Source organism: Fistularia commersonii, chromosome 5 (assembly GCF_037954325.1).
Source record: "Fistularia commersonii isolate RoL2024-O1a breed Wild chromosome 5, RoL_Fcom_v1.0, whole genome shotgun sequence".
Classification (NCBI taxonomy): Eukaryota; Metazoa; Chordata; class Actinopteri; order Syngnathiformes; family Fistulariidae; genus Fistularia; species Fistularia commersonii.
In genome coordinates, this window is record NC_141288.1 from 13,315,459 (window position 1) to 13,343,071 (window position 27,613).

The 27,613-nt window shown below is 38.2% G+C and overlaps 1 protein-coding gene across 4 annotated transcripts; it reads left to right on the forward strand.

The window, feature by feature from the left end:
* Positions 1-494: 494 nt before the first annotated feature.
* On the forward strand, positions 495-27,613 carry LOC147234126 (basic helix-loop-helix ARNT-like protein 2). Of its 4 annotated transcripts, XR_015106160.1 has the most exons (18): positions 495-2,881; positions 11,489-11,600; positions 11,749-11,787; positions 11,876-11,917; positions 12,126-12,283; positions 12,360-12,442; positions 12,542-12,634; positions 13,910-14,027; positions 14,160-14,309; positions 17,282-17,516; positions 17,975-18,081; positions 18,632-18,782; positions 19,028-19,086; positions 19,234-19,345; positions 20,561-20,645; positions 20,920-21,016; positions 24,097-25,203; positions 25,297-27,613. XR_015106160.1 is itself a non-coding variant. In XM_086146898.1 (17 exons), the coding sequence occupies exons 1-17, from the start codon at positions 2,836-2,838 to the stop codon at positions 24,252-24,254; spliced, it is 1,845 nt and encodes a 614-aa protein (XP_086003024.1). In that variant the 5' UTR covers positions 495-2,835; the 3' UTR covers positions 24,255-27,613. The 4 variants fall into 4 exon arrangements, 3 of the variants coding, with proteins under 3 accessions (XP_086003024.1, XP_086003027.1, XP_086003025.1); XM_086146898.1 differs by having other exon boundaries at positions 24,097-27,613; XM_086146901.1 differs by having other exon boundaries at positions 20,933-21,016; positions 24,097-27,613.

The window sequence follows — 27,613 nt, forward strand, 5'->3', positions numbered from 1 at the left end:
GAGTTTTTGTGATGTCACAATAATACAGGGAATAAGTTATGTGCACATACACAGTCAGACAGAGAGGGGAAAATATCTGGGTCTATTGTGTGTGGGACTTCCAGTTAAACTGGGGCTGTGCGGCTCCATGCAGTCATGGTTTTACTAACTATGATTACTGTCTCGTTACTATGACAGCATAATTTCTCCACTGACGGCCTTGAACACTTATCTCGTGTTCTGGTCAAATTTGACTGATTTTAGAGTTTTGTCTCTGAAAATTGTAGTTAATTTGTGCAGATAATAAGATAAACGTTATTGATCCCCATTGGGGAAATTCCTCTGTCATGGCAGCGTAACAGTTATAATGTTAAAAAAAAAGGGAAAATGAATATAAATTTAAATAGAAAGACAGATGATAGCATCAACGAACAAATAGACAGCAGACAGCAACAACGACAACAGCAACAACATCAGGGACAACAATGGGCAACATCAAGGAACAGTGAGGGTGGAAAAATACACAACCAGAACTAAACAACAACAAAAATAGAGTGACAGACTTCAACTTTTTACACTCTTAATGTACATTATCCATCTGGCATAATCATTAGAAGTAAATAGGGAATACAACAATTAGTGTATAAACTAAGCTCAGGTACATCATCATTTGGCAGATGGACATACACTAACACACACCCTGGATGCCCCCACAACTAATGCGAGAACCTTTGCTCTGTAGAGTCTCTCTGCCACAGGAACAATACCTGTTGACAATCCTTACAGAATATATATACCGTAAGTGAGATTCTTAATTACAAATTTGATCGTGACCACACTGATGAGGAGGGGAGCTACCAGGAAAACTCGAGCGAGAACTGATTTGAGGAGGACGTGTCAGAAACCGAAGATGACACGGGATATAATCCAAATCAAGAAATAACTGACGAGGGGGAATCCGGTGACGATGACGATGGGCATACTGAGGATGCTGTCACATTCAAGTCAAAGATTTAAAAGAAAATGAAAATGGATAATTTTGACCCACAGGTCTCTGTAATAAACAGTATACCATATGCCATCTGATAATATCTTGTACTCCAAATAATCCAGAAATTGTGATTTTTTTTAAAAACTTGCTTTTAAGTGTCTAAGATCAGACCAAGTTAAACAAATTGTAATATTCACTTGAACTTTAGGTAATTAAAATATATAACTCAACAAGTGGTTAGAATGTGTATTATTACAGTTTTTACTGTGAGTCTTAGTGGAACAGTCATTTTTGTCCAGGAACAAAAAAAAAATAAATGTTGAACAGAAAATGACTACAAGGTAAGGGTTAAATGGGTTAACGAGCCAGCCGTCGCCACGTGACGTCAAGTTATATAATATGTAGGTCAACACGTTTCTCGCTGGCACGTGCAGGCCTCCCCGCTTATGTAAAGTCTCGTGCAAAGGTCTCGAATTACACTATGTAGGTGATGGCCGAAGATCGTCAACGTTCAAGAAGAGTACCCACTTCAAATTTTTTTTTCATTAAAGAGGAAACGTGAATAGTAAATCTTTTAAAACATCTGTCCTCGTTTTCATGATTCCGTCAATGTTTGATGGTAAGATGAGGTCAGAAAATACATATTTTAAACAATAGAGAAAAAAAAATCGCCTATCCAATGCGTTATGTTTGTAGTAGTCAGGCCTTAGCGTTGCGGTTTTACAAGGGGGATAAGCTCTTAATTACTCATTATGTGTAACGTTTGTGTTCATTTCATCGCCAAAAGTGAATGTTTCTAATTAAAGGTTATTTTTGGGCATTTTTGGGGAGTTCGCAATTTCTGATTGAGACATATTTTCTCTTACTTCTCTAACTGCTTTTTTATTTAAAGACCATCTTATCCAGGCAGATTAATTTAAACTTCTTCTTTCATGTAATCTGCTCACCGAATGGCGTATCCCACCCTTATATATGGACAATTTTACAAAAAGGCAGCGAGTATACTTTGTGTAATCGTCATGACCATGCCAGGGATTATAGGCAGAGTGAACCCTCTATCCGCTCGATTAAAAACGTGACAGAGGCAAAGTCAGATCGGTGACACGCACTTTTTTCAGGTCACAGAATGAGAAGTCAGCGACCAGTGCGGCTTGGGTTGGACAGAGTCTGAAGCTATTTTACCAAAAAAAAAAAAAAAAAAAAAAAAAAAAATTGGAGTCAGATCGCTCCTAGAAGATTTGACTGAAATAATATACCTAACTGTCAAACTGTTGTGGAAATATTTAAGTTATGTATTTGTCAACGAATGTGTAAATTGGGGGTGAAAACTATCTATTTTGAAAAAAAAAAAATCTTTATGCAGCTGTTGGCTCTGTCGTATCAATAATCGTGTCAATACAACCGCAGTCCCGTGTGATCATTTGCATGCGATCACGATTCTGAGTCATCGCCGGATGTACGTATGGCCTTGGAAAATGACGTGAAACCGTCACGTCGGCGTTGATCGGATATGAATGAACAAGTGAGGAGATAAAGGAAAACACACACACACACACACAAGGGACATATGTGTTTTCCCTTTTTACCTCGTTTCCTAGAGGACGCATGTGTTCCGGTCTCTCCCATCCTTAGCTACTGACACCCCCCTCCTTTCCACCCCCACTCCGCCTCCTTTGTAAAAAAAAATGCGGGAGGGGTGAAGGGGGGAAAAAATGAAGTCAATTATACAACTTGCCGGCTTTCGGTGGCTCCCTCCTCCTCCTCCTCCTCCTCCTCTCCCCTGTTACTACTACAGCCGGTGGCTCCACATGCGCCGCCGCGGTCCTCCGTAGCCTCCAACGGCCACACCGGCTCGAGAGTCAGGCATGTCGGACGGCGGCTCCGAGGGGACTCCGGCGGACAGAACAACCGGTAGGGTACAACATGACGTCTCATTTGAGACTTTTTAATGACGAGTTATTTTGCGTGTGTGTCTTTTTCGTTTATTTGGCATTCGTTGAATCCGTCCAAGTGCCGGTGAAGGTGAAGATAGTTGAGAAGTTTTTTTTTTTTTAATTCCCCTTCGTGTTAGCCGTGAAACAGTAGCCCGAGAATCACGGGCTGAGAAACCTAGGTTTAAACTTGAGTTTTTGTAAATGGAACTTTTTTTTTTTCAATGAAAAAGAAGAGACTAGCACAAGCGCTTTCTGAAGAAGAAGAAAGAAATAATCGTCTTCTGAACATATCAGTGGAAAACGTGCCAGCTAGCTTAATTGACTTAAGCGCTTTCACAGTTCTCCATTCACACACCTGCCGGTGAACATACGCGGATTAAAACGCCAAGCGGTAACCGATGAATTGCCGTGCCGCGCGTCCATTCATCAGTGCGTGTGTACTACGTGCTCGTCTCCGGTGGGACACGCATGGGAGTGGGGTGTGATCACATGACTGTAACCATGACGACACACGCCTCATCTTATCGGATATTTTGAAGTTTCCACCCATTTTAAAATCCGCATTTATTTGAACTGACAACAAAGCTCCGTTGTCTTAGTAACCAGAGTGTTCATTTGCACCACTTTTCGCCAAACTGCTATCGAGGAGCTTAACTCGTCACGTGGTTTCGTGAGGCTGGCACGTTTGATTCTGTTCGAAGTGGGTCAGTAGATCAGTGGAGCAGCGCTGCTTCCTTCACACACCAGAGGGAGGTAGTCGTCACCACACGAAACTTGTCAAGTTAATATCTCGACTCTTAGAACTCATGAGACATAAAGAAAAAAAAAACACTCATCGTATCCATGCCTCGCTAGGAATGGGCTTTTAAATCGTACTTACAAGCAACTCAATTCGATAAATTAAATGAAACGTGTCTTCTATTAAAAAAAAACACTGAAGTGTTTATCATATGTTTTATCATCTGTTGTTAGAGGATATAATTCATACCTCTGATGACAGAACGAGTTGAACAAGTGCATTCCAATTTTATTCCATAACTGGTGAACTGGAATTAACATTCAGGCAAAACAGGTTTTAAGAATATAATTAACTAATCACTTGTAATTATCCTCATATTGATGGCTGGAATGCAAAACCACCTATCTGCAAATTTTTCGATTTTGTCACATGACAAAACTAATATGTGCACAATGAAACAGAAAAAATGAGGAAAAAAACACTTTTCAGCATTGTCAGCGGTAAAAATACATGCTATGTATTTTTAAATTATAACATAGAAATATAGTATGTGAACAAAAGAATATTCTTGAATATCTTTAACAAAGACCATACTATAATCAAATGAAACGTTTTTTTCATTTCCTGAAAAAAGTTGTTTTTTCAGATAGGAGGTTTTGCATTCCAGCCATCGATATGTAACTTACACTGTAAGCAGTTGAGCCGTGTTAGCAGTTAAATATATATTTAAAATGGGTTTTAAAATAATAATGTGATAAATAGCATAATACCAATGTTGCAGTTTCAAGGAAGTCTGAATAATTACCCATTAAATCACACAGTACACATTCTAAAAGTGACTAGCTAAATTTAAAGCATGTAGTCTTGATGAACGGAAGAACATTTAAAAAAAAAAGCATAATAGCCATAGTATAAAGCCCGCCGTTTAACAGCACATACAGTATAATTTATTTAATCAGTAACAGTCCGAGTTACGATTAATGAAAGAATTTGTTGTTTTTTTCATAATTTTTCATAATTTGCATTTCTTGTATTGTAAAACGTGGCATTAGTAGGTGATCTTTCAGCTTACTTTTTTCTCACTTACTTACTCATTGTTTTGCTTATTGTTGTAATAAATAATTTTCTTTTTTTTGTCATGAGGAACAGTATTTAAAAGAGCACATTCCATGAGGTAATCAGCTTGCTAGTACCACATTATCAGGAACTATGATTAGATTTTTACCAAACTGATTGGTAATTCCAGATAAGAATGTAGACATGCAATAATTTTATAGTGTAAAAAGTAATCAGAATGTCTACGACTAATCCTCTGACCACTCCTTTAACACAACCCAATCCAGCTCAGTTTTCCTCTGCAATGAAATTACTCTGAAGTGTAAGTAGTTTCCAGAGAAATGATAATCAAGCTGGTTGCTTGTCACTGAGTAAACATTGATGGTAAATCTCTTTTAGCTAAGCGTATCATGGAGGAAATGTCAACAAACCCTCTGTCAGTTCATGAAACAAATGTCAAAGTACAAATGTCTTAAACTCAGTAACAACTACAAATTTTACAGTTTGGCTGTTCTGCTACTTCTGTGATTGGTTTATAGCCAAGTAATTGTTTAACTGAAATAAGACCCTTCACTAAATGCCAGTTCCAAAAATTCAGGTAACATAAGGTTAGAAAGGTATCATATCATTTGATGTCTTATTGACTTGGATGTTTTTGGATAAAACAAGTGTCTTTAATAACAATTTTATCAAATGTGATTAAAATTAATTTTTATTTTTCTATATTGTATTGCTAAACCTGAGTATACAATATAAGATTTCCTAAATATTTTTTATTGTAACTTCTTGTCTACCTGGTCCTTGTAATAAATAACACACATATTATAACTCTACACACACACACACACGCATACACGAAGACACGTTCAAAGCACTAATTAGTTGAGGGAATTGCAGGTCAGACAACGAAAATAACTGAGAACATATTGTACACTAACTATAGGGTTTAAGCCAAGCATCCGACGAAGCTCAACACCACTGGTTATGTTCTTCAAAACTAAATGCCTCAAGTGGATCAGATGGCACAGTGACCCTAGGCTGAGGTTAATGACCACAGTTGTTTTCTAAATGGCTCAGAACATCAAGACAACTGGACATGAGCATCTTTCAAATATTATAGCTATTTACTGATTTTCTTGAGCAAGAACTTCCTTCAAAGTCTTTATTTAAGAAATGCCACTGGTTCTCTCAGGTTTTGTTTTTGGTGTTCATTCATTGTATCATTCATTCTTGTATCTCAACATTTGTGACAGTGAAGGGTCAGACAATATTATTAGACTGTATCCACAAGTTAACATGCTTTTATTGATTGACCAAATTAGTACTGCACATCATTACCAACAACATGCATCTCAAAAATTAAAGAAAAACTAAAATCAAAATTAAATTGTAAGAAATACAATTAAATTGAAAGACAGTATAAAGGCAAAGGTAAATTAGTAGAAAAAGGCAAGAAGCATGACATGCAACATCCATCCATCCATCCATCCATCCATCCATCCATCCATTAAATACTGTTTATCCTACACTGGGGATGCTGGAACCTATCCCAGCCCCCCCGCCTCTCAGAGGAAGCTCTGGTCTGGTCGCCAGTCAATTGTTGTCACAATTTTTTCTCATTTTTCCAATCAACCTTTGGACTATGGGAGGAAACCGGAGAACCCGGAGGAAACCCATGCAGTCACAGGGAGAATATGCAAACTCTACACAGAAGGGACTTAAGTGCTGTGAGGCAGAAGCGCGAACCACTGCACCGCCGTGATGCCCTGCACAGAACATATAAAATGAAATCAGTATTCCTGATTAAACAAAATATGTTTACATCTGATAATTGTTTTTACCGTTATGACTGTAATGAAGTCCATTAAATACCTTTCAAATATATTTCCTTATGACAACTCTCTTAATATTGTATATGCAGTGTGTGTGTGTGTGTGTGTGTGTGTGTGTGTGTGTGTGTGTGTGTGTGTGTGTGTGTGTGTGTGTGTGTGTGTGTGTGTGTGTGTGTGTGTGTGTGTATTCTTGATGAAATGAGCTGTGCCATGACAATAATTAAAAGCTGCTTAACTCTTAGTGATTATTAAAAGAAATAATCTTGATACTACTGCTCATAACTGATACTGCTTGTACTACCAATCTCATTAACACCTAAAAGTCCTTCACATTTTCAGGTTTCTTTCAAGGCAACTATGATATTGCCTTGTACGTCAGCAACAAATGGACAGAAGGACAATGCTTAGAGTCTCTAAAAACACATCACTACTGACGAATATGGTCAAAAGGTCAATGATTCGACTCACTCTGTGACTTGAAGCTGTTGCCTTGAAACCGCAATGGCTGTTGAATACCTACACAAGGAAGTTGTGTGAAGATTTTAAATGACCTTGTGAGCAGAGTGTTCACTACTGGGAATGCAAGTGTTTCTTTTCAATTTTGCAATTTGTGTAAATGAATGATTTGTGCACTTATAACAAAAAGTAGTCCGATTAATATAGTATTGTGATTTAGATTAATTTGGTTTCACTTGAAAAAGTTGTGACTTTACATTTAAATAAATGGCAATTATGTTAGAAAAATCTGTCCTGTCTTGTGATAGAATGAAATAATGATAATATAATAATGATAATATAGGGTTAAAAACGGAATCCTAATTCGTCTCGGCCAACATAATATTAATGCATCTGCAAACAATCAGTTATATTTAGCAATTAAATATGAAGTTTCTGTATCATCATTGTTGTAGGGACATTTTAAATGAATAAATCGAAAATATAAATGCGTTTTCATGGAACTTGTGTAATTCAAACAATGCTTTTTTCCTGTATATTTTAACAGCTGATTTGTGTCCAATTTAGGATTAAAATGTAGTCCTCTACTTTTATATCAAATATGTTTGTATGAATTGTGAAACTTTAGTTAGTGGTTTTAACCGGATATCAGTGGCAAACATCTAAAGTCTATGAGGTCCAAATTTAAATTTGGCTTGCAATTTGGAATATTCAGTCTAGAGCTCGAATGGATTGATGTAAACAAGTCTTGAGAAACTTGAAAATATTGAATATAAATTCTAATGTTCTGCATAAGCTTATCGAGTGGGATACTGCCATAACAACCAGCTTCACCAAGCATTATTTTAATGTCAGAAGGATGTCAATCAAATATATAATTTTCACTGCAAATGAAAATCAGATGGCCATTATAAACAACATAAAAAGCTGTTAAAATATCAGCCATTGGGGAATTTAATATTTTGATATTTTGGAATTGATTGATTTGATTCTGGTTAATACATGATTTCAAAACCACAATATCAGTGTCAGCTGTTGCCAGTATTTACACAGAGCAGTTGAGAGGGAGACATTATTTCCTTCAGGGAGTGTACATGCATCAAATCGATCACAAATACCTGCATCATCCATTTTTTTTTTCGTCTTTCAATACTTTAAAAACAAGTCAACAACCACTTAGAATATGAAGAATATGTTTGATTTCAACAGAGCAATGTGGGGAACATTCAACTTGTTTTCTGATTTAAGATATTGATGTGTTGGACTGCATTTTACCTAGGCATTCATTATGATGCTGTATGTTTCCAGGCAAGGAGTGTAAATTAGAAAATCTTTAATTTCCACCTGTAAATACTTTGAAATAATTGGAATAGATGGAACTAATGTAAGGTAAAGCTGTACAGAATGCGTCTAGGTCATATCCTGCCTGCTCATACTAACTTTCTTACACTCCTCCATATCTCTATTAAGGAGGGTGGTCAGCATGTCTGGCTTTCAGTAATATGGTATGTCATCTACGGCCCTGTAGGCTTGGCCTCTGCTCAGCAGTCTTGTCACGAGTTTTTGGCACGGGCATGACTAAGAATGTAGCTGCTTACTATGTGTGTCTCTCAGTGTTGCACAAAGAAGGCACTGTCCTTTCCTAGATGTCACATCTGAACCAGCTGGCTGGGCTCTGCCAGGTATCCAGGGATCCTTCATGGAATATGAGAAAACAGGAAAAAGAGTATGACTGAAGCAGAGTCGTGCAGCATCAGCGGAGAGGAGATGCAGTGGGTGGAAGAGAGCTGGCAAGCTCTCGTGCCCACATTCCACTTTTGCGTCAGTGATGACCCAGTAAACTCTCTCGGAGGGATTTAAGAAATGATGTCAATATCCCTGTGAGTCTACATGGTCTTTGTGTGGCTCGTGACCAATTGAACGTTGTTCCTCTTTTTTTTTTTTTGCTTTACAGTTTAAATTTGTTAATAGGAAAAGTTATGAATGAGCCTTAAAATGCACCCTCACACTTGAAGGTTTTTGCCTCTGTATTCTTAATAATAATATATGGGGCTAACTTTTAAAGACTCATTATCAGTATAAATGACAGTTCCCCTTTGAGACCAGCTGACCAGCAAGATATGGGTCAGCTGTGGTCACACTGTCAGCGTTCTTAGTTTTTCTCAACAAATTCTTCTTCAAACTGGATGTCACTATTTGAAGTATGTCCTGAGAAGGAAGTGGGTCAGTGTTACGACATTATATAAATGTTAGGTAACGTGATAGCCCAAACCCAGTTCAACTTCATGTGCCTTTTAAGGCAGACAAACTCCCAGATATTTGGATATTTGGCGCCGTACAATGGTAGCCCTCAGCCAGTACAGCAGGTCTTCATGTACAAACAGATGACTCCAGCCTTAAGGCGTTCAGTTTTTGTGTATGTGGCTGCACGTGTATTTGGTTGGTATCTAAATAGAAACACAAAAACAAAGAATACTTGAGGCTTGGATGGGTCAGATCCAATTTAAAAATAGTGAGTGCTGTTTTTACATGGTGAGGGAAGCAATCCTACATGTGAAACATCAACCTTTTAAAATAAGTTTTGCTCACTGTTGAAAACACTGACTCATTTTTGTTGTTGCATACAAATAGCCCACAAATAAAGCTGGGCAGAGTCTGACATAATGAATGGCTTTTTTGGTTTATAAAGCTGTCCTAGAATGGTTCTATTTAAATAGAAATTCAATATGAATGGTAGAAAATGACTTAAAAAAAGAAAAGAAAAACAAAAGTAATAATAATGAAGTCATGGTGACTCAATCACATAACTTTAACAAAAAAGACAAAGAATATATTTCTATTTTAGCATTATGCATTTAGTTCTTTGGTTGTATCATTAGGTTGCTTTTTTATATCATAAGACATAGTTATCATAGGGGATTACATACATCCTAATAACATTTAGAGCAAGTTAAAATAACTTTCAAGAGTATGGAAAGATGGAAAAAAAAAAGACTGAGCAATCGTTCTCGAGAATTATACAGACGCCACCTCCAAATATATGAATTAAAGAATACGACTGCCATATGATATTGTTCAAACTTATACCACATGGTAAAAAATTACAAATATATAGTTGGACTGTAAATTAGTAAGTATGGATAAATATTATTGAACAACTCATGTGTATCTCAGGCATGATAATCTCCTGTCTAGCCATGTCAGGGAACCTTACAAAAATGGTCTGATAAGAAAACTGTGGTAAAGATTACTCTGTAAGAATCAAGCGTGGATCAAGAACAGCTGCCATCCCATAAGAAAAATAAGCATCAGTCTCAAGACACACCCTCTAAGAATTAGGGGTTTGTGACAATTTTGCGTGTGAGTAAGACAGTGAGCTTTTCCCCATCCATTTATTAATGTTTTTGAATGACTTAGAATATTCTGTTGCAGATTTTAAGAAAGTTTCTACTCTTAGACAGATGTATAAATGAGTACATTGAATTTCTTAATTTTCTGTATACCCAAGATCACTTGTTAAAGCTGTAGATTCATTGACTTGTTCTCACCGATAAAATGCCACTCATTAATTGACATTTACCGGTAGTTGTATTTGAGAACAAAAATATTTGTGATGGTAATTTAACACATTACAATCAAATAATTACCCAAAAGAATCAAGAATTGTCCTATTACCTAAAAAATCTGTATCAAAAAAGGAATGGTGCTAATGATGGAAAAACTGACGGAAATCATTAATAAATCAACAAATAAAAGTTATTCTTAAATAACATCAAAATTAGTTATAAAATATCAGATTCGGAGAAACAAACCAACCAATTATTGACAGGGTAGATTTAGTGTCAGTTCTGTGATGCTGCATTAGGGTGCCTCTCATCCAGACTTAAACACAAGTTATTAATTTGAATTATGTCAAACAATATGGTTTCTCAAAGCAGATATTCAACTGCACTCCCTTGCAGTTATTAATAAAGAATATTCAACTCAAGAAGCAGACTTCACAAATTGCACATTTAAAGTCAAATTTAGACTGTCAAGTAGATCAGCAAGTGAACCTGAAAAGCAATTGATTTCGTAAATGTTCATCCTGTGTTTAATTGATAGTGCTTTTTTTAGCAAAGTGTACGCTGTTTTTTATCGTGGCTTGTTCTGAGATCTCCTACATAACCAGATGATATGCAAGTCATCATCTTTGATATTTTTTTTTACTTTTGCCACATTTGTCTGTCTCATCTTCCCATTGTAACAGACAATCTGTTAAACTATCCTTGTTTCTGTGGAAATGCATCTGAGCTTGATAAAAGTGGAACTGTCACTTTTCCAGCTCATTGCTTTATAATTCGCTTCTCAGTATGCACAGTGTTGTTCAGCAGCAGAGGAAGATATCATTCATTTGCTGTGAATAATTGATAGAGCCATTGACAAGCCAGGTTATAGAAATCTCAAGGTTGGTCTCTCATATCACATGCGATGCTTGACGACGGCTGTTTCCTTGTCTCAGACACCAATGTAGAAGAGGAAGGCCCAAGCTCAGCAGGCTCTGCATTGCAAGCTGTCGAGCTGCCAAGAAAAAGAAAGGGGGATGTGGAGGAGAGGTCGGACACCCTTGTGCAGTAAGAGGACTGCTTTATTGTTTTATATAAAAACTAACAAACTAACTAACAAACTATCTGGTTTATTTCACTTGAATAAATGCTAACTGAAGTACATTAGTTTCTGTCTGATACTAAATGACATACACCTCTGAATGTGACTTTCCAGGCAAAACCTCAACTTCCAAATGGATGAATACCTCAACAGGTAAACAGAATTCTCAGATTTTTTCTCTTCCACACCATTTTATCAGAACAGGAGATTCAAAAAGCTTTATTTGATTATGTATTTCCAGATCTGAGGGAGAAGATCAACAAGTGAAAGTGAAATGCTTCAGGTAATTCAGTTTTTTACAATTTGTGTATCTTGAATATCTTGTAATTTAATTCAGTGTGTTGTATGGGTTTCAGTCATAAAAATTTCATGCCAATTTGCCACTTGAAAATTATTTCATCCCAATCTGTTGGCAATCATTTGGACAATTAAATTTACAAATTGGTGAAAAAGTTTCCTGTGACCTAATTTTTTATGAAATTAACTTTCAGGGAACCTCACCGCCAGATTGAGAAGCGCCGAAGGGACAAAATGAACACTCTAATTGACGAACTGTCAGCCATGATCCCTGCCTGTCAGCCCTTGGCTCGTAAACTAGATAAACTTACTGTGTTGCGGAAGGCTGTCCAACACCTGAAAGCCCTTAAAGGTAAGACTTGACTGATGTGATAATTTAAAATTTCTTGCCATCATTTTACTGCGTGTTTAAAAGCCTTTGGTTTCAGTTGGAACGAGCAGCGCCTTCACCAACACCACCTATAAGCCTTCCATCTTGCCATATGATGATCTCAGGCCCCTTCTACTCAGGGTAGGCCCTTTTGCAAGATCAGTTAAATCCATTATTGGGAAACAACTCTGTTTGTCTCTTTATTCTTGCTGTTCTTTGTGTATAAATATGTACCTCTAGGCTGCAGATGGTTTCCTGTTAGTTGTCAGTTGTGAACGGGCTAAAATTCTGTTCATCTCAGAGTCCGTCTCCAAGATCCTCAACTTTAGCCGAGTGAGTAAAAGTATTCACCGTCATTTGTACCCTGCAGTTTGTTCAGTATGTTGAAAAGAAATGATGAAGCACATCCAGGTATTTGAATTACACTAGCACATCTTGAACACATACTGTATTGTTACATGTTTGAAAAGGACTTTCCATTTTTCTTTGATAATAGAGAGTGACTTTCTGTGGCTACATTGCTGGTTAGTACCGGTATAGGCTTGCCACCAGACATGCTTGGGAAACAAACTTGAAATTTGCACAAGATTACTTTTGTAAATTAAATGCACATGTACTACTTTGCAAGGAAAGCAACAACCACTATCAGATGATGAATTAAGCTACCCTGTATCTTATACCCACATTGTTACTTCCAAAGCAAGTTTTTCTCTTATTTTAGCAACCACTCTGATTTATTTCTCATTTTGGACATGATAAAGGAAAATTCATACAAAGACAAAAAAACAAAAGATTTTTTTACAGTCCTCACTGGATCAGGCTTTAATGCTGTCATCTATCCTGTGTAAAACAAATCTAAAAAGTTGTTAATTTTAGAGTTTGGTTTGCTATCCTCCATTTTTCTTGCTGTGTCACACGTACATGTATAATCCTCTTGTCTTCCAATGGTCTGAATTTATCTTTTTAATGTTACCAAATCCAAATACATCTCTTGTCAGTGTCAGTTTGTGCTGTTGACATATGATTGAGGAAACAGTTTGTAGTGAAAAACTGGATTAAATGAGAAAACCATTGACAAACTGGACTAATGCTTGATAAAAGCTTGACAATAATCATAGAAATCTGTGGGAAACCAGGTCAAATGTCATTTGAAAACTCCCTTCGGGGTTTAAAATCTGTCTGTTTTCATATGTTGTCTGAAAGTCTGCCTAGTGCTTCACAGCCAGAAAAATAATCACACCTACTCTACATGCTCAACCCCATTTTCCATCTTGAAGACAGACACAAAGAAAGCAGAAAGAGACGGAGATTAGGAGAAAGGCGAGAATTGGAAATATGACTCGTCTGCATTGGCAACTTTTGACATCTATGGGCTTACCACTAAACCATGACAGATACATGCTTGTGGCAATTCTGTTTTTCATGTTTCTTCTCATAGCTTTGCTAATAGTGCAAACTCTTTCCTGTATGATCATAAGAGATTAGGTTGTCAACAGTAATTCATGTAAAATCATTTCACTGACTTGTGCAGATGTAGAAATACAGTGTTAGCATGGACTGAGCAAGGAGGGCAAAGAAGAATTTTTTTTTTGTCTTTTCTGTGCATAGGTGGAGCTAACAGGGCAAAGTGTCTTTGATTTCCTCCATCCCAAAGACATCAACAAGGTGAAGGAACAGCTTTCGTCTTCAGAGTTGTATCCTCGCCAACACCTCATTGATGCTGCAAGTAAGTTTATTCATGTTTTCTCTGAAATTCCAACTGTGATTGTTTGTGGAAGATTTAAAGATAAGAAATCAAGGTGGTAGCATGATGTAATTTATCTACAGTTACATTCTAAACCATTTATTTTGGTTGTAGCTGGGGTTCAGGTTCCGGCAGATACTTCTGTCATGGAGTTCCAAATGTCCACTGGAGCCAGACGATCCTTTTTTTGTCGAATGAAACACAATCGGTCAGCGGGAAAACACAAGGATAAAGTCTCTTTGCCCAGTACTTCCAAAAAGAAAGGTGGGTTTGATTAGGACGGAATTTATTCAAGAATAATTAGTGCTTCCTGTTCAGGTGCAAGCTGCCTACTGAAAATCAGGTCAGAAAAAAGAAAAGGACTGAAATAAAGCTCACAAGGATTTTTTGTCTATGGCTCCCAAATGCTGTACCTATTTAGCTAGTAATGACGATGGTATCACTGTGTGAGTTTCACTTTCATCCCAGACATAAAAATATACTTCACTTCTGCACTACTTATATCTTTTCTGATGGTTAGAAGGCAAGTAAATATAGCACATCTCTTGATTCAACACTTTTTTGAAATTTTTAACTTGTTTCTCCACAGACATGGGCATTAACAGTTGGCAGTGTCTGTGGCCTAAAATTCCCTTGTAAAATTGAATATTTCTCGCAAAATGTCAGTATGTGAACCACAAATTGTGAAAAACTCAAAGATCATGGCTACATCCAGAGTCCCGGCTTCAATTTATGCCCTTGACTGAGTTTCTTTCTATAGCAATTAAACCACAGACTCATGGGTATTGAAGTAAAAAAACAAAGGGAATGTTGTTTGTAGTCTTTATTGGAATTTAAACTGTCATAGGTGATTGTTTTTAGTGTTAAAAATGGAAATTAAGGGGGGCTATGCCTTTGAGAAATAATAGACCTTGTTTGATAAAAATTTGCTTCAGGTTTAAAAATGTGATCTTTAAAATACTTCAGATTGTTTAGTTTTTATGAAATTTAAAAAATTAATTTCACCTGCATGCTGTCATTGTTGTTGACAAACAGTTGCTTTCATCTCAACCCCATCTAGCCCCATCTAACCCCCATTCTGCCTAAAGTCTTCTATTTAGCCTTTTTAATTTTAACCGGAGCGCACTGATAGGGACAACAATATATAAAAATCGCTCAAAGTGCATTTGAAAGTGAAGAGGATCGTATGGATGAAGAGGAGATAGTTGGCCAAAATAGCTGGTGTTTGTGAAGAAGTTGCTCACTAACTCAGAGAGGGTGTTTGCTTCCAAGGGTACTGCTTTCTGTCAGCAGCTGTTCACAAGAACCATCACAGTCAAATGTATTCAAGTGTAGATTAGAGTTTTGCTATACTAGAATGCAATAATCTATACTAAACATAGTAAATAATAGACAAAATTGATCAATTTTGATTGTAAGTGGGTTGTTTACATCTCAGCAGAGGAGCATCAAGCGTCTTTTCTCAGTATTTTGTTCGATAGCATACTTTCCGGAATTGTTGGCATGGCATTGATTTCATCCTTCGTTTGAGAACCAAATGCCCTGTTAGTTCCTTTAGCAGCTGTAGTCAACAAAATGATTGAAAGGCATCAGGAGAAAAGGTTTGAGAAAATAAACGTGGGTCCTTAGAAAGGTGTGTTTGTTTACAGGCTTTCTCTCTTTCTGTTTTTTGGTCTTCTGCTCTCGAGTGCAACTGATTTATATCCACAAACCCAGAATGCGTGAATATAAAATAATGGCATCCTCTTTAGTCAGAAAAATAATAAAAATACAGATTTTTGAAGTAGCTAGGAGTTTTCATATTCTACAACCAATGAATTTTAGTACAATAGGTCAATAACGTATTATTAACTGTAAGTCTTACCCTCATGAAATTTAGTGGCCATGACTAATTCGATGATAAAGAACATCTGCTGATTGACCCAAACTCTCAGGTTCTCTTGAAAACTTTTAAAGCTAGTTTCTTGAGTTTTTCCTGTAAAAGATGCAACTATTCTGCTTTGTTGATACAGTAATGTTGATGCCTCTAGGCTGGTATCACAGACACAGTTAAAGACGATCACTCTATCTCTTGTGCCATGCTGCCCCCCGATGACAGTACAGTAATGTGCTCTCATTGTAATGACAGGAATGACAGTACTCCAAGTGCCAGTAAAATATTTAAATACATTTCGAGGTAATGAAGTCAGTGTCCAGTCAGTCAGTGGAAAAAAAAGACACGTGAGAGGAAAAATTGGTCCTGCCAAGGCTGGATAGGAAGAAATTAAATAATTAAATAATCTGATCTGGATCTACTGGAGAGCAGCACAGGGAGGGTTTTTTAGGGTTGGCCATCATTCTGTTTTAGTTTGCCAAGTTTCCAAGGTGTAATCTAATGCCCCTGGTAATGATTTTAATAATTCTACTACATTAGGAAATATAGAGAAGGTTATTTCTATCAATGACCAAACCATTAAGACATAAACACACTGCATTATTATTGTTTCTCTACAAACTATATATAAACTTTTCTTTTTCTAACTTTGCACAATCTGGGTCAGTTTGATTTATAGGTAGAAGGAAGTAGGTCACTGTTACAGCATTGTATAACAGAAAAGAAAGGTGGCCAACATGACACAAATGGTAAACCTAATTGTGATGACAGAAACAGGAGAATGGCGCCCTCTAATGGTATTTGGTAGGACTTGCAGCTTAAAATTTGTTAGAAAGTAGGGGTTTTACTCTTGAATATAAAGTCTACTTTTTATTTAGCTTACATGATAAATCAATAGAATCATTTTATTCACTTTTTGAACTTGTGTTTAAAAAACACAAAAAAGCATAATGTCCATTTACTTGAAACAAGGTCTCGAGTTCAGAGGCATTGACATACTACTAAAAGAAGTGTGTTACTATAACATGGGCAGCTGCATTGTCAGTGCTTAATATACATAGAGGCATATCGACATAGTATGTACTATAGGGACAGACTCTACTGGCCTTTGAATGGCTGAAGAAGCTCATCGAATATCATTCTGGTTCTATTTTTGGTTATTTCCATAACATCAATGACTTAAGTGTGTGGATACAGGATATACATGATGCAAGTTGTGGCCTGATTATACAACCCTCAGAAAAATTCTACAAGTATGTGCTTTTCTCATAGCAGCCTGTAACTGCATTACCTGCATTTATTGTAAAAAAATGCAAGTTTTAGAAAAAAATTGTATTCAAACTGCCCAGATTTGTGCCCAAAGACTCTTCCAGGTACTGTACCCTCCACTGCACTGGATATTTGCGCAGCTGGCCAAGCAGTCAGTTGGACTTGGAAGGCGAAGCTGAGAAAGAGGTCTCGAACCTGACCTGCCTGGTGACTGTGTGTCGCATCCAAGCCCACGTGCCTCCCCAGCCCACCAAAGACATCAATATCAAGCCCACTGAGTTTGTCACTCGCTGTGCGATCGACGGCAAGTTCACTTTTGTAGACCAACAGTGAGTTTCCCTGATTCTTTATACCTCCAGATGCAGCTTTTACCTTTTGGTGGTGAATCATGGGTTTGTTCTGAGTGTGATGTTCTGCTGAGAAAGAAAGGGCAGAGATGTGTTTTTGATGCGGAGGCTCCTGAGCACACAGCATGAGTTTGTCAGTTCACTGTCAGTGAAGATAATACTTTGTGTCTTTGCCGTTGTTTCTCAGAAGGAGCTGTGCATCTTGATGACATCACTTGAAAATATCCTCTCATTTTTTGGGAAGTCATTTCACCACCTAAAAATGGTGAATTATTTGATCAAATTCCCCATAAGTGTGTATGGTGAATGGAAAATGTCCAAAGCACCGTTGAATGTTAAATGTTCATGTAACCCTTACTATCTGATGGACATACTCTTGAGGGGGAGAAAGACCAAATGTTCAGGAGACCCAATCTCCTTCTCACCCCTCTCTTCCTCAGAGCCACGACCGTCATTGGCTACCTGCCACAGGAAGTCCTAGGCACATCGTGCTATGAATACTTCCACCAAGATGACCTGCAGCACCTCGCTGAGAAACACAGGCAAGGTGATGTAGCAATGCTCAAAGATGTAGTTTATAGATCTATTTTAATTTTATTTTTTCTTGTCGTTTTATCAACCAGAATAAATTTAGTTTTGGAATTCTTAAAAATAAATGTTTAAAAATAAAGTTGAAAAAGTACATTGACGAACAGGACAAAGCAGGATATTTATCCAGGCCAGTCAAAAGCAAGACTACATTAAGAAAATAGAAAATGCCAATGTTGAGCAAAAACACACAAGAATTTAAATGACAAATATCACTTTCAATAATTACAATTAAAGTATAACAGTGTTAACCTTTGGCATAATAAATGAGATAAATCTGAAAGAAAAGCATTGATTTCATTAATGTCCAAAATAACTTAAAGAAATGTGTGTAATGTTTGATTGTGTTTCAGTTTAATTTTTTCAGATGTAACTTAGTTTGACTATTTTTTTTAATTTCCTGTTGCTCTGTTGACTTTACTCTAACTGGTTTGAAGGGCTCAGTTAGTGAACAGTGTGTCTTTCAGGTCCTTTCTGCGTGATCTGACTTTCCACTTGATCTGTTGCAGTTCTTCGCAGCAAAGAGAAGATTGAAACTCAGTGCTACAAGTTCAAAGCAAAATATGGCTCCTATGTTTTGCTCCAAAGTCAGTGGTTTAGTTTTACAAATCCTTGGACCAAAGAAGTTGAGTTTATCGTGTCTTTAAACAGGGTCATAACGTAAGTACTAATGCATTTATGGTATTTAAACAACTGCTCAAATATTATGTAATTATTAGAGGAATAACATGTAGCTTGAATCTATTATATATCTCCTTCTCAATTAAAATTAAATAAAATGAGCATTGGCTCCCAATTTTATTTTGCATTTTTATGCTATGGACTTTGATTTTATGCATTTTATCATTATTATTTTTAAATTCTAACAGTTGTATCAAAATTCTGTACAAATCTTTTTGTACCAGCAGGGGCCCTGGTCAAACAAAAGAAGCAGAGGAGGCAGGCTCTTCCATAGTGCTTCAAGGTAGTGAAACATATCATTCTAATATGTTTATGTATTGGCTTATTTATATAATTTCATCCATTCACCATGAAGCTAAACCTGCACATTGGATGTTGTTTCTCTGTATGCATCCTTTGATTTAAATGTTTTTTTTGCCCTTTTCCACAGAAGACACAAAGCAGTTACCCATAATTCCCGGCCTCACAAGTGGTGTGGACACAATGATTTACGCAGGCAGTATAGGAACCCAAATTGCAAATGAGCTCATTGACTCCTACAGGTGCATTATGTATATATTAATGTGAGATTTTGCACACATGTTGTATTAATGGTTCCTGTTTTTTCTATGAAATTCTGATTTAAGCTATTGTTCAGGCTATGACAGACTATAGATTTTTTTACACAAACTTCCAATATTAACATAGATTATACATATACACAAACACATCCATCCATCTTCCCCTGCTTATCAGGAGTTGGGTCGTGGGGGCAGCAGCCGGAGCAGTGAGGCCCAGACCTCCCTGTCCCTCCACCACATGGTCCAGCTCCTCTGGAGGGACCCCGAGGCTCCCACATATCACATATTTTCGTTAAACATTAAAAAGTGCTGTATGATGTTGAAACTGAGAAAATTAAGTCTTATTGAGCAACGATTGCAGAGTAGCCCGATAAGATTTTCTTTGCCTGAAAATAGTAATATCATTATGTGGGATCAGTGCCAGAGGACTGACTAATTGATGATTTTTGACAATTTTATGATATTATTTGATTTCTTTTCACATAATGAATTTCTATCCAGGAATAGTTATTCTCAGTTATTATTAAGTTCTCTTTTCTGTTCCCTCTTAAGAAAGGCACAAACTATTCGATTCTATTCTTCTTCCTGCATCACACGACTGTTTTTAGCACTGAAAAAATGCTCTTGGTATCAAAGTTACACAGATAATTACTTATTTCATGTCACTGCCTTCCCTCATATCATATACAACTTGAAACCTGAAAGAGTAGATCAGTTTAGTCTTATTGAAAACTGTTGCTTGGAAAATGACTCAACTTCTATTATTTATCAACAAAATAGTCAACTGAAATGGCCGAATTATGCTCTATTGTCATAGCTTGAGTGTCATTAAAAATCTCTTGAAAAACTATTGCCATAAAAGAATGTTAACATGGTCATACTGCCGCCTTCCAATCAAGCACGTGAGTCATGGATAATCATTTTTCTTGAAATACAATATTTGTAGTGGCTTTCCACCTGGCAGTGCTGCTCCGGTCAGGGCAAATCAGCTGGGGAGACTTGGGATTTAGTTATCGGTCAGAACTAAGGGAGAGTCAGTAGCTCCTAGGTTGTCGTAGTGTTTCAAAGAAGCAGCCATCTAGTCATAAGTGGAAGCAAACAAGGAAATGCTTTGAAAAGGATCAGTAAAATAAGTTGATCGCTGGAACTTCTTCCCTTAACATACTGTTTTGTCTGCTCCATTGTGTCATTGAGCAGGGTAAACTCCTCTCCTTCAAGTGGAATCTCCAGTCCATTTGGATCATCCCAGGAAAAGCTGGTCTCTCCTCAAACTAGCAGGAGCGTGAGTGTTTTCTTTATGATTACATGTCTTTCTTTTGAACGCAATAACACACAAGATATCATAGTTTTGATGTTGATGGGGTTTTGTAAATCCAGACAACTATGGAACTTACATAAACTGGCATAAGGCAGCCATTTATCATTATCTTTGTTTTTTGATCTGTTCTCACCTCCGATACAAGAAGTAATGGCAGAATAGTCATTGGAAATACCCCCCCCCCCAGTTCTTTATGTTTGATTTTTTAAACAAAGAGCAGTTTTCTTACTTATTTCAGCCATCAAACAAAGAGGAGGCAGCAGGCAGTTCATCACAGTCTCAGTCTGACTCCAGGACAGCAGTGGGGCCCAGCAGTGCCACATCTGGAAGTACAGGTACTGCTGTTTAAACATGCAAGTAAAAAGTAACAAAAATGTTTACAATGTAATTGAATACAGATGTGTAATATTTATGTTTATATTTTACACCATGTTATGGGCACTATATTATTGTTGCATCAGCAAACACATCAGAGGTTTCAACACAAGTATACTTGCATCCCAACACACCTGGGGAGAACAATAAACCAATCAAACAGTGACTACTTAACATCCATCCATCCACCCATCTTTTCCTGCTTATCCGGAGTCTGGTGGCGGGGGCAGTAGCCGGAGCAGTGAGGCCCAGACCTTCCTCTCCCCCGCCACATGGTCCAGCTCCTCTGGGGGGACCCCAAGGCGTTCCCTGGCAAGTCTGGAGACATAATCTCCCAGAGCGTGTCCTGGGTCTTCCCTGTGGTCTCCTCTCAGATTGACATGCCCAGAATACCTCCCCCAGCAGTCATCCAGAAGGCATCCTGACCAGATGCAAGAGCCACCTCATCTGGCTCCTCTCTATGCGGAGGAGCAGTGGGTCTACTCCGAGCTCCTCCACATGGTCACCACCCACAGCTCGTGACCATAGGTGAGGGTGGGAATGTAGATTGACTGGTAAATTGAGAGCTTCATCTTTTGGCTCAGCTCCCTCTTCACCACGACAGACTGGTACAGAGTCTACATCGCTGCAGACGCGCGACGATCCGCCTGTCGATCTAGTGCGCCATCATTACCTCACTCGTGAACTTGAGATACTTGAGATACTTGAGATACTTGAACCCCTCCACTTAGGGCAGAACCTCTTCCTCGACCCAGAGTGGGCATTCCGCTTGTTTCTGGTTGGAAATGGCCGGAGCACAATGGTCTTGGATTTGGAGGTGCCGATCCTCATCCCGGCCGCTTCGCACTCTGCTGCGAACTGTTCCAGTGAGAGCTGGAGATCACGGGCTGATGAAGGCAACAGAACCACATCATCTGCAAAAAGCAGAGACTCGATCCTGCTGCCACCAAACTGGATCCCCTCGACGCCCTGGCTGTGCCTAGAAATTCTGTTCATAAAATCTATGAATAGAAACGGTGACAATGGCAGCCCTGGCGGGGTCCCAACTCTCACCGGCAACGGGTCCGACTTACTACCGGCGCCTCTCACTCGGGGCAACTCGGGGCAACTCCAGAATAAAAAAAAGAGTCCAGCCTTTCTCTAGAAGCCTGGTTCCAAACCCCACGCCGTGCGTCGAGGTGAGTCCGACTATATGGCTAAAACTAGTCGGAATCCCTCTGCCTCATGCACCAGCTCGGGCTCCTTTCCTCCAGAGAAGTGACATTCCATGTTCCATGACCCAAAGAGCAGACCGCCAAGGTCCCCTGCTGCGGCTACCACCTAGCTCACACTGCACCCGACCCCCTTGGCCCTTCCTGTGGGTGGTGAGCCCAGGGCAAGAGGGACTCATGTCGTTCCTTCAGGCTGTGCCCGGCTGAGCCCCATGGGTAAAGACTCGCTGCCGAGCCCCATCCCTGGGCCTGGCTCCAGGAGGGGCCCCGGTGATCCGTGTCCGGGCAAAGGAAAACTGGATCCAATCATATTCTTCTTCATGGCTGGTCTTCTGAGCCACACTTTTTCTGGTCCCTCACCTGGTACCTGTTTGCCTTGGGTGATCCTTCCAGGGGCATAAAGCCCCTAACAAATAGCTCCCAGGATCACTGGGAAGATGGCAGCTCACGGAGGGGGACTACTTAACAATAAAGCGATAATAAAAACATCCGGAGTTGACTGTTCATGCTGTTCATGCTCTGGGTAAGAAGCTACATTACTGATTCCCAAAGCAGAGAAGCCAAAAAGGATGGTTTTCAGGATTTAAAAAGTCTATGATGATCTCTTTTTACCTTTAAAAATGTGTTGATAGGGTGCAGGGTTATTAGAGGAGATGGGAAATCTGTTGATATAAGAGGTCACGGGCTTTATTCACTGTATCAATCGCATTCATTGAATGATACATTGAAACTGAGAATTTCTCTCAATGGCTAAAAGCACAATATCTGTTGCTCTATTATGATACTGGTCTGTGTGCGTGTGGATTATGGGTGTTGATTAGATATGAAGCTGAGAAATGTACAATATTTAACCGTGCCCCTTGCTGTTGGTTGCTCATATGATTCATTGTTATTTAAATGAATCTGATTATTATTGTACCGTCTGATTATTTCAAAACCTTGGCTGAGCTACAGTGAAATGTGAGGTTGTTGGTGTGAAGAAAGGAAGTACTGCAGGGGGTCCAGTGTTGAGACCCATAGAACTAAATATTTTAGGACCCACTCGGCTTTTTGTTGCCTGTTAAATAGCAAATTGGGTAGCCAGTGGCACATGACTGGATGAATGTTCATACTTGTGCACTCCAAAGTCATTGTGACTGAGCTTGCATCTATTTAAAGATGCTGAGCTCATGTTTGTCTGAAGTTTCGGATGACAGATTTTAAAGTGTATTGCTAACGTAATGGTGTCCTCAACAGACCTTTATACACGATAGGCAGAGGTCTGTGAAGTGAGGGGCATGTGATTTCAGATAGGCTAGAAATAGTTGCTCAAAGGTCTGAAAAGTGACTCATGTTGGTTACTCCTTTCTTTAGTCATTGTTTGCTATCATTTGGATTTTGATGTGAAAGATTATCAAGTCAAGTCAGGTTTTGTCTATATAGAGCCAAATCACTAACCAATTGTTATAAAACACTTCACATGGTCTAGACCACACTCTTTAAATTATTTGCAGAAACACAACATTCCCCCACGATCAAGCAGTTGAAGAAGGTGATTTTACCAGGGAAAACCTACAACACATCAGGGCTCTAGTTAGGGTAAAAATAGAGAAAGTGCGAGAGAAAAAGGGACAGAGGACCAGAGACAGGAGGTAAAAGTGTGATTTAGACAGAGTGGGAGGGGGGTTGGGAGGGACAGGCACAAATGATCTATGACTGAAAATAGTCAAGATAAATCAAGAACAGTCCAACACACAAACTCTATCTGACTATTTTTGTTTGAACACAAATGAGGGTATCCAAAAAGGTATTTACCGGTTGTCTCGTTTTTTTTGTGTGTGTTTTGCTAGGCGAGTCGTCCCAGCTGGACTTGGACAGCATGGTGGTGCCAGGCCTGAGCAGCTTCAGCAGTGATGAAGCAGCAATGGCAGTCATTATGAGCTTGCTGGAGACGGATGTAAACATGGGTCAATCGGGGGACTTTGAGGACTTGCATTGGCCCTTCTAAAATCAGCTCAGAGATTCAGCTGGCTCATATGTTCACGCTATTTGAAAAAAAACATGAACAGATATTTTGTTCTGTGATTATCTGATCCAGCCTTGCGAGACTGAATCCTCTGGACAAGCACCTCAACAAAGCCTCACCAGGTTGTGCCTGAGGAAGCCTAGGGGATAAAAAAAAGAGAAAGTTCTGACTATGATCACCCCATTGGTCTCCTGGCCTGATTGAAATTGAGGTAAAGTGACTCTTAAGCCTGCAGTGATTCAGTGTCTTCCTCAGTGACACATCTGGAAGGGGGCTTATATTGAACTCACAACAACAGAAAAAAGCTCTCACTTTATGTCTGGAGGACATTCTGACTCCCTGCTCTAAGTGAAACTCTTCATATTTTTGAAAGTAGTAGAAAATGGTGCACATGTTTTTTATGCATAGATGGAATGCTCTTTTTTTTAAACTCTTACTTAAAAAAAAGCTAGCCTCCATGTCATGTGAAAAGATTGCATATTGTGCGCGGGCTAAGTACTGACAAGGCAACCAACAGAATTTCACACCTCTCCCCACAGTGAGGATGCCAGACTCTATGTATGTCAATTAAATGTCACAACCCTGGACTCACTGAAGTAGAATCAAGTTGACATTTGAACTTAAAGTCTGGATTCAACATGAAATTTGGTCATGAAAATTAGACAGGATTTTAAAACATTAACATTTTAACTTGAACTGTAATTGTCCATATCCGGATACTAGTATCATCACAGTTATAGGAAAATGAAGTTTGAAGTTTGGTTCTGTATCAATACAAATTCATTAAAAGTGCAGATGGTCTCGGCAGTCATCACTAACCCAGGGTCAGTGTGGCACTAGACAGTGTTTGAACATTAACCTCTGGCCACCCGATGTCAAAATATTTATTCAACCAAATATAAATCTAAACTGACTGCCACTGTGTGGCAAGGTGGGTGCTTCACAAACTACATGTGCTGCAACATTTAAAGTCCATTAGACTATAATAATGTTGATTTTTTTTTCTTTTTTTTTCGAATCACAGAAAGTTCCATCTGAATGTGACACACCGAACTCACAGCATTTTCAACTTGCAAAGAATCATTATATGATCAATATCAGTACAGTCAGACACAATTATTCAATGTTTCCTGTATTTCGAACCTTTATCCACTTTACACCCTGAGAGATTCATTGCGCCGAAAAAATACTGGGACCAAGTTTTACTCCTAAATCAAAAATTACCAACATCAAGTCACCAGTTTACCAACTGGCTGAGAAGCATCTAGCAATATGTGCCAATTGTTTCAAAAACTACCAAAAATATGTGTTTAGCTGTGGAATGTTTACTTATAGACTGTTTATGAGAATGAGTGCTTGACTTCTGTTTACGTTTCACACATTGATTAACTGATAAAAAAACCCTACAATCAAATTCCTAATTTACTTGAAAGGTATGATATGGTAAGTCAAATTTTCCTCTGCAGGGCTGTGTAATTATTTGCCATATTGCCTCACAAATATTTGTGACAGTAATATACGGTTTTGCAGAAATGTATCCTCCGCAGAGGAATGAGACTACGGAGTTAAGCACGGCCAAGTGAAAGAGAAACACAAGGGCATAACCTTACAATGTGGGGGAAGGGAGAGTCTCAACCATGAAGGTTGTCAAATGTCTGTATTCATATTGAATGTGCACTATAGAACTGAGCCCTAGTCTGCCTCAACTGTCTACACATATCACACTCTTACTGTACTTCTAGTACTTCTGTGAAGGTTGTCCAAAGTCAAGTGGAACAATATATGGAGAATGTTTCACAATGTCCATAAAGGCAAGCCAAGATGCCACTAGAAGGAAAAATATTTAAGAATGTTTCTTTTCATGTCTGATGTCATCCTCCTGCGTCCCATCCTTTTTCAAGACAAAATACAATTTTCTAGAAAGTGTGAATTTCGAAAGTTTACCGTTCAGAAAGGTACAGGTTTTCAGTTAAGAGGGAACTTATCTACCGTTAGAAAGGGAGCCACAATGCTGCTGATGGAAACAACAAAACTGATGAAAAACACATTCATGTCATCATTTAAACCAAGGTGAAACAAGGCCTTCAAGGTCAAAATATCTCTTGATTGCTGTCATCGGTAATGATATGTAGCTGAATACATACAACAGAACCTGTTCATGCATTAGAAGTTGAGAATGTCCACAGATCTCATTTGCTCATGAATATGCTATTTTTTTGCTGTATAACTTGAGGTTATGTGTTTCCATTCACTGTATGAAAGTGCTGAAAGAATTTAGTTCACCCCTGCATGGCAAGCTCATTATATTACCCAATATATTGCCCAATTTTTCATAATTTTTCAGACCTAGCAGGTTTGTCAACTTCTTTCTATACAATCTCTGCTTGTTTTCGAATGTTCTGTTACCACAATAGCCTTGTGTTGAAATAATTCCACCTTTAAGCATCTGAACATTGTTTATGTTTATTGCAATATTGTACACATTTGCTTTTCTTTTTTTAAAATCAAGTAACGGGAACCAATTGGCCAAACCATTAATCAGTTAGGATATAACAACTGATCAGAGTATTTTGGACACCATTAAAAGTCATTAGACACCATTCCAGCAGCAATACGTAATAGTCATTCAAAGTATGTAATTCCACCTACTTTGACAAATGGCTTTTGAAATGATGTACTAGGCCTTGTTTTAGAAAATTCCAGTTGTATTTTCATAATATGATAAGATTATTTGAGTTTGAAATAAATGATATATAAAACATTTACATGAAGATCATCAGTTGAAAATAACATCAAAAAGGATCTACTTCCACATTATCTGTGTCTGATGGTTGAGGAAAGGTCATGGCTGAATTTCAAAGTACTGTATTTATTTCCCTTTAAAACTTACTTTCAGTTCATCAGGCTTCCGATGATATCTTTTGCTTTTCAGAGTGAATGTAAAGGGAGTTCTTCACAAAAAGTCACACAGATAATTTACCAACCTCCACTGAAATGTAATGGAGATTGATATTCACAGTGTAGGAGAGTGACAGTGGATTTTACTTCTATACCCAGTGATTGGCCTTCATTTTTCATCACTGGTTCTTCTGATCTTGAACGCATAATGTGATTGTGTTGCCTTGAAAACATGTTGTCATGTACGTGGTTTAACTGTTGTGCACTGTTTGTGGCTTTAAAAGTATGGATACAGGGTAATTATTGCTGTTTTTATCTTTGTCATTGTAATAGGACACTGAAGTATCATGAGAGTTCCCTGCTACCACAAGTCATGATGTCTCATGTTTGTATGTACAAATTGTAGTTGGTGTATCTGCTGTAACAAGGAATGGAGGTAAAAG

Excerpts from the sequence above, each read along its gene's own strand:
- LOC147234126 (XM_086146898.1), top strand. The coding sequence starts at position 2,836 with ATGTCGGACGGCGGCTCCGAGGGGACTCCGGCGGACAGAACAACCG. Across the intron at positions 14,028-14,159 it reads ACACCTCATTGATGCTGCAA|CTGGGGTTCAGGTTCCGGCA; the intron begins GTAAGTTTATTC and ends TTTTGGTTGTAG. Across the intron at positions 17,517-17,974 it reads TTCACTTTTGTAGACCAACA|AGCCACGACCGTCATTGGCT; the intron begins GTGAGTTTCCCT and ends TCTCTTCCTCAG.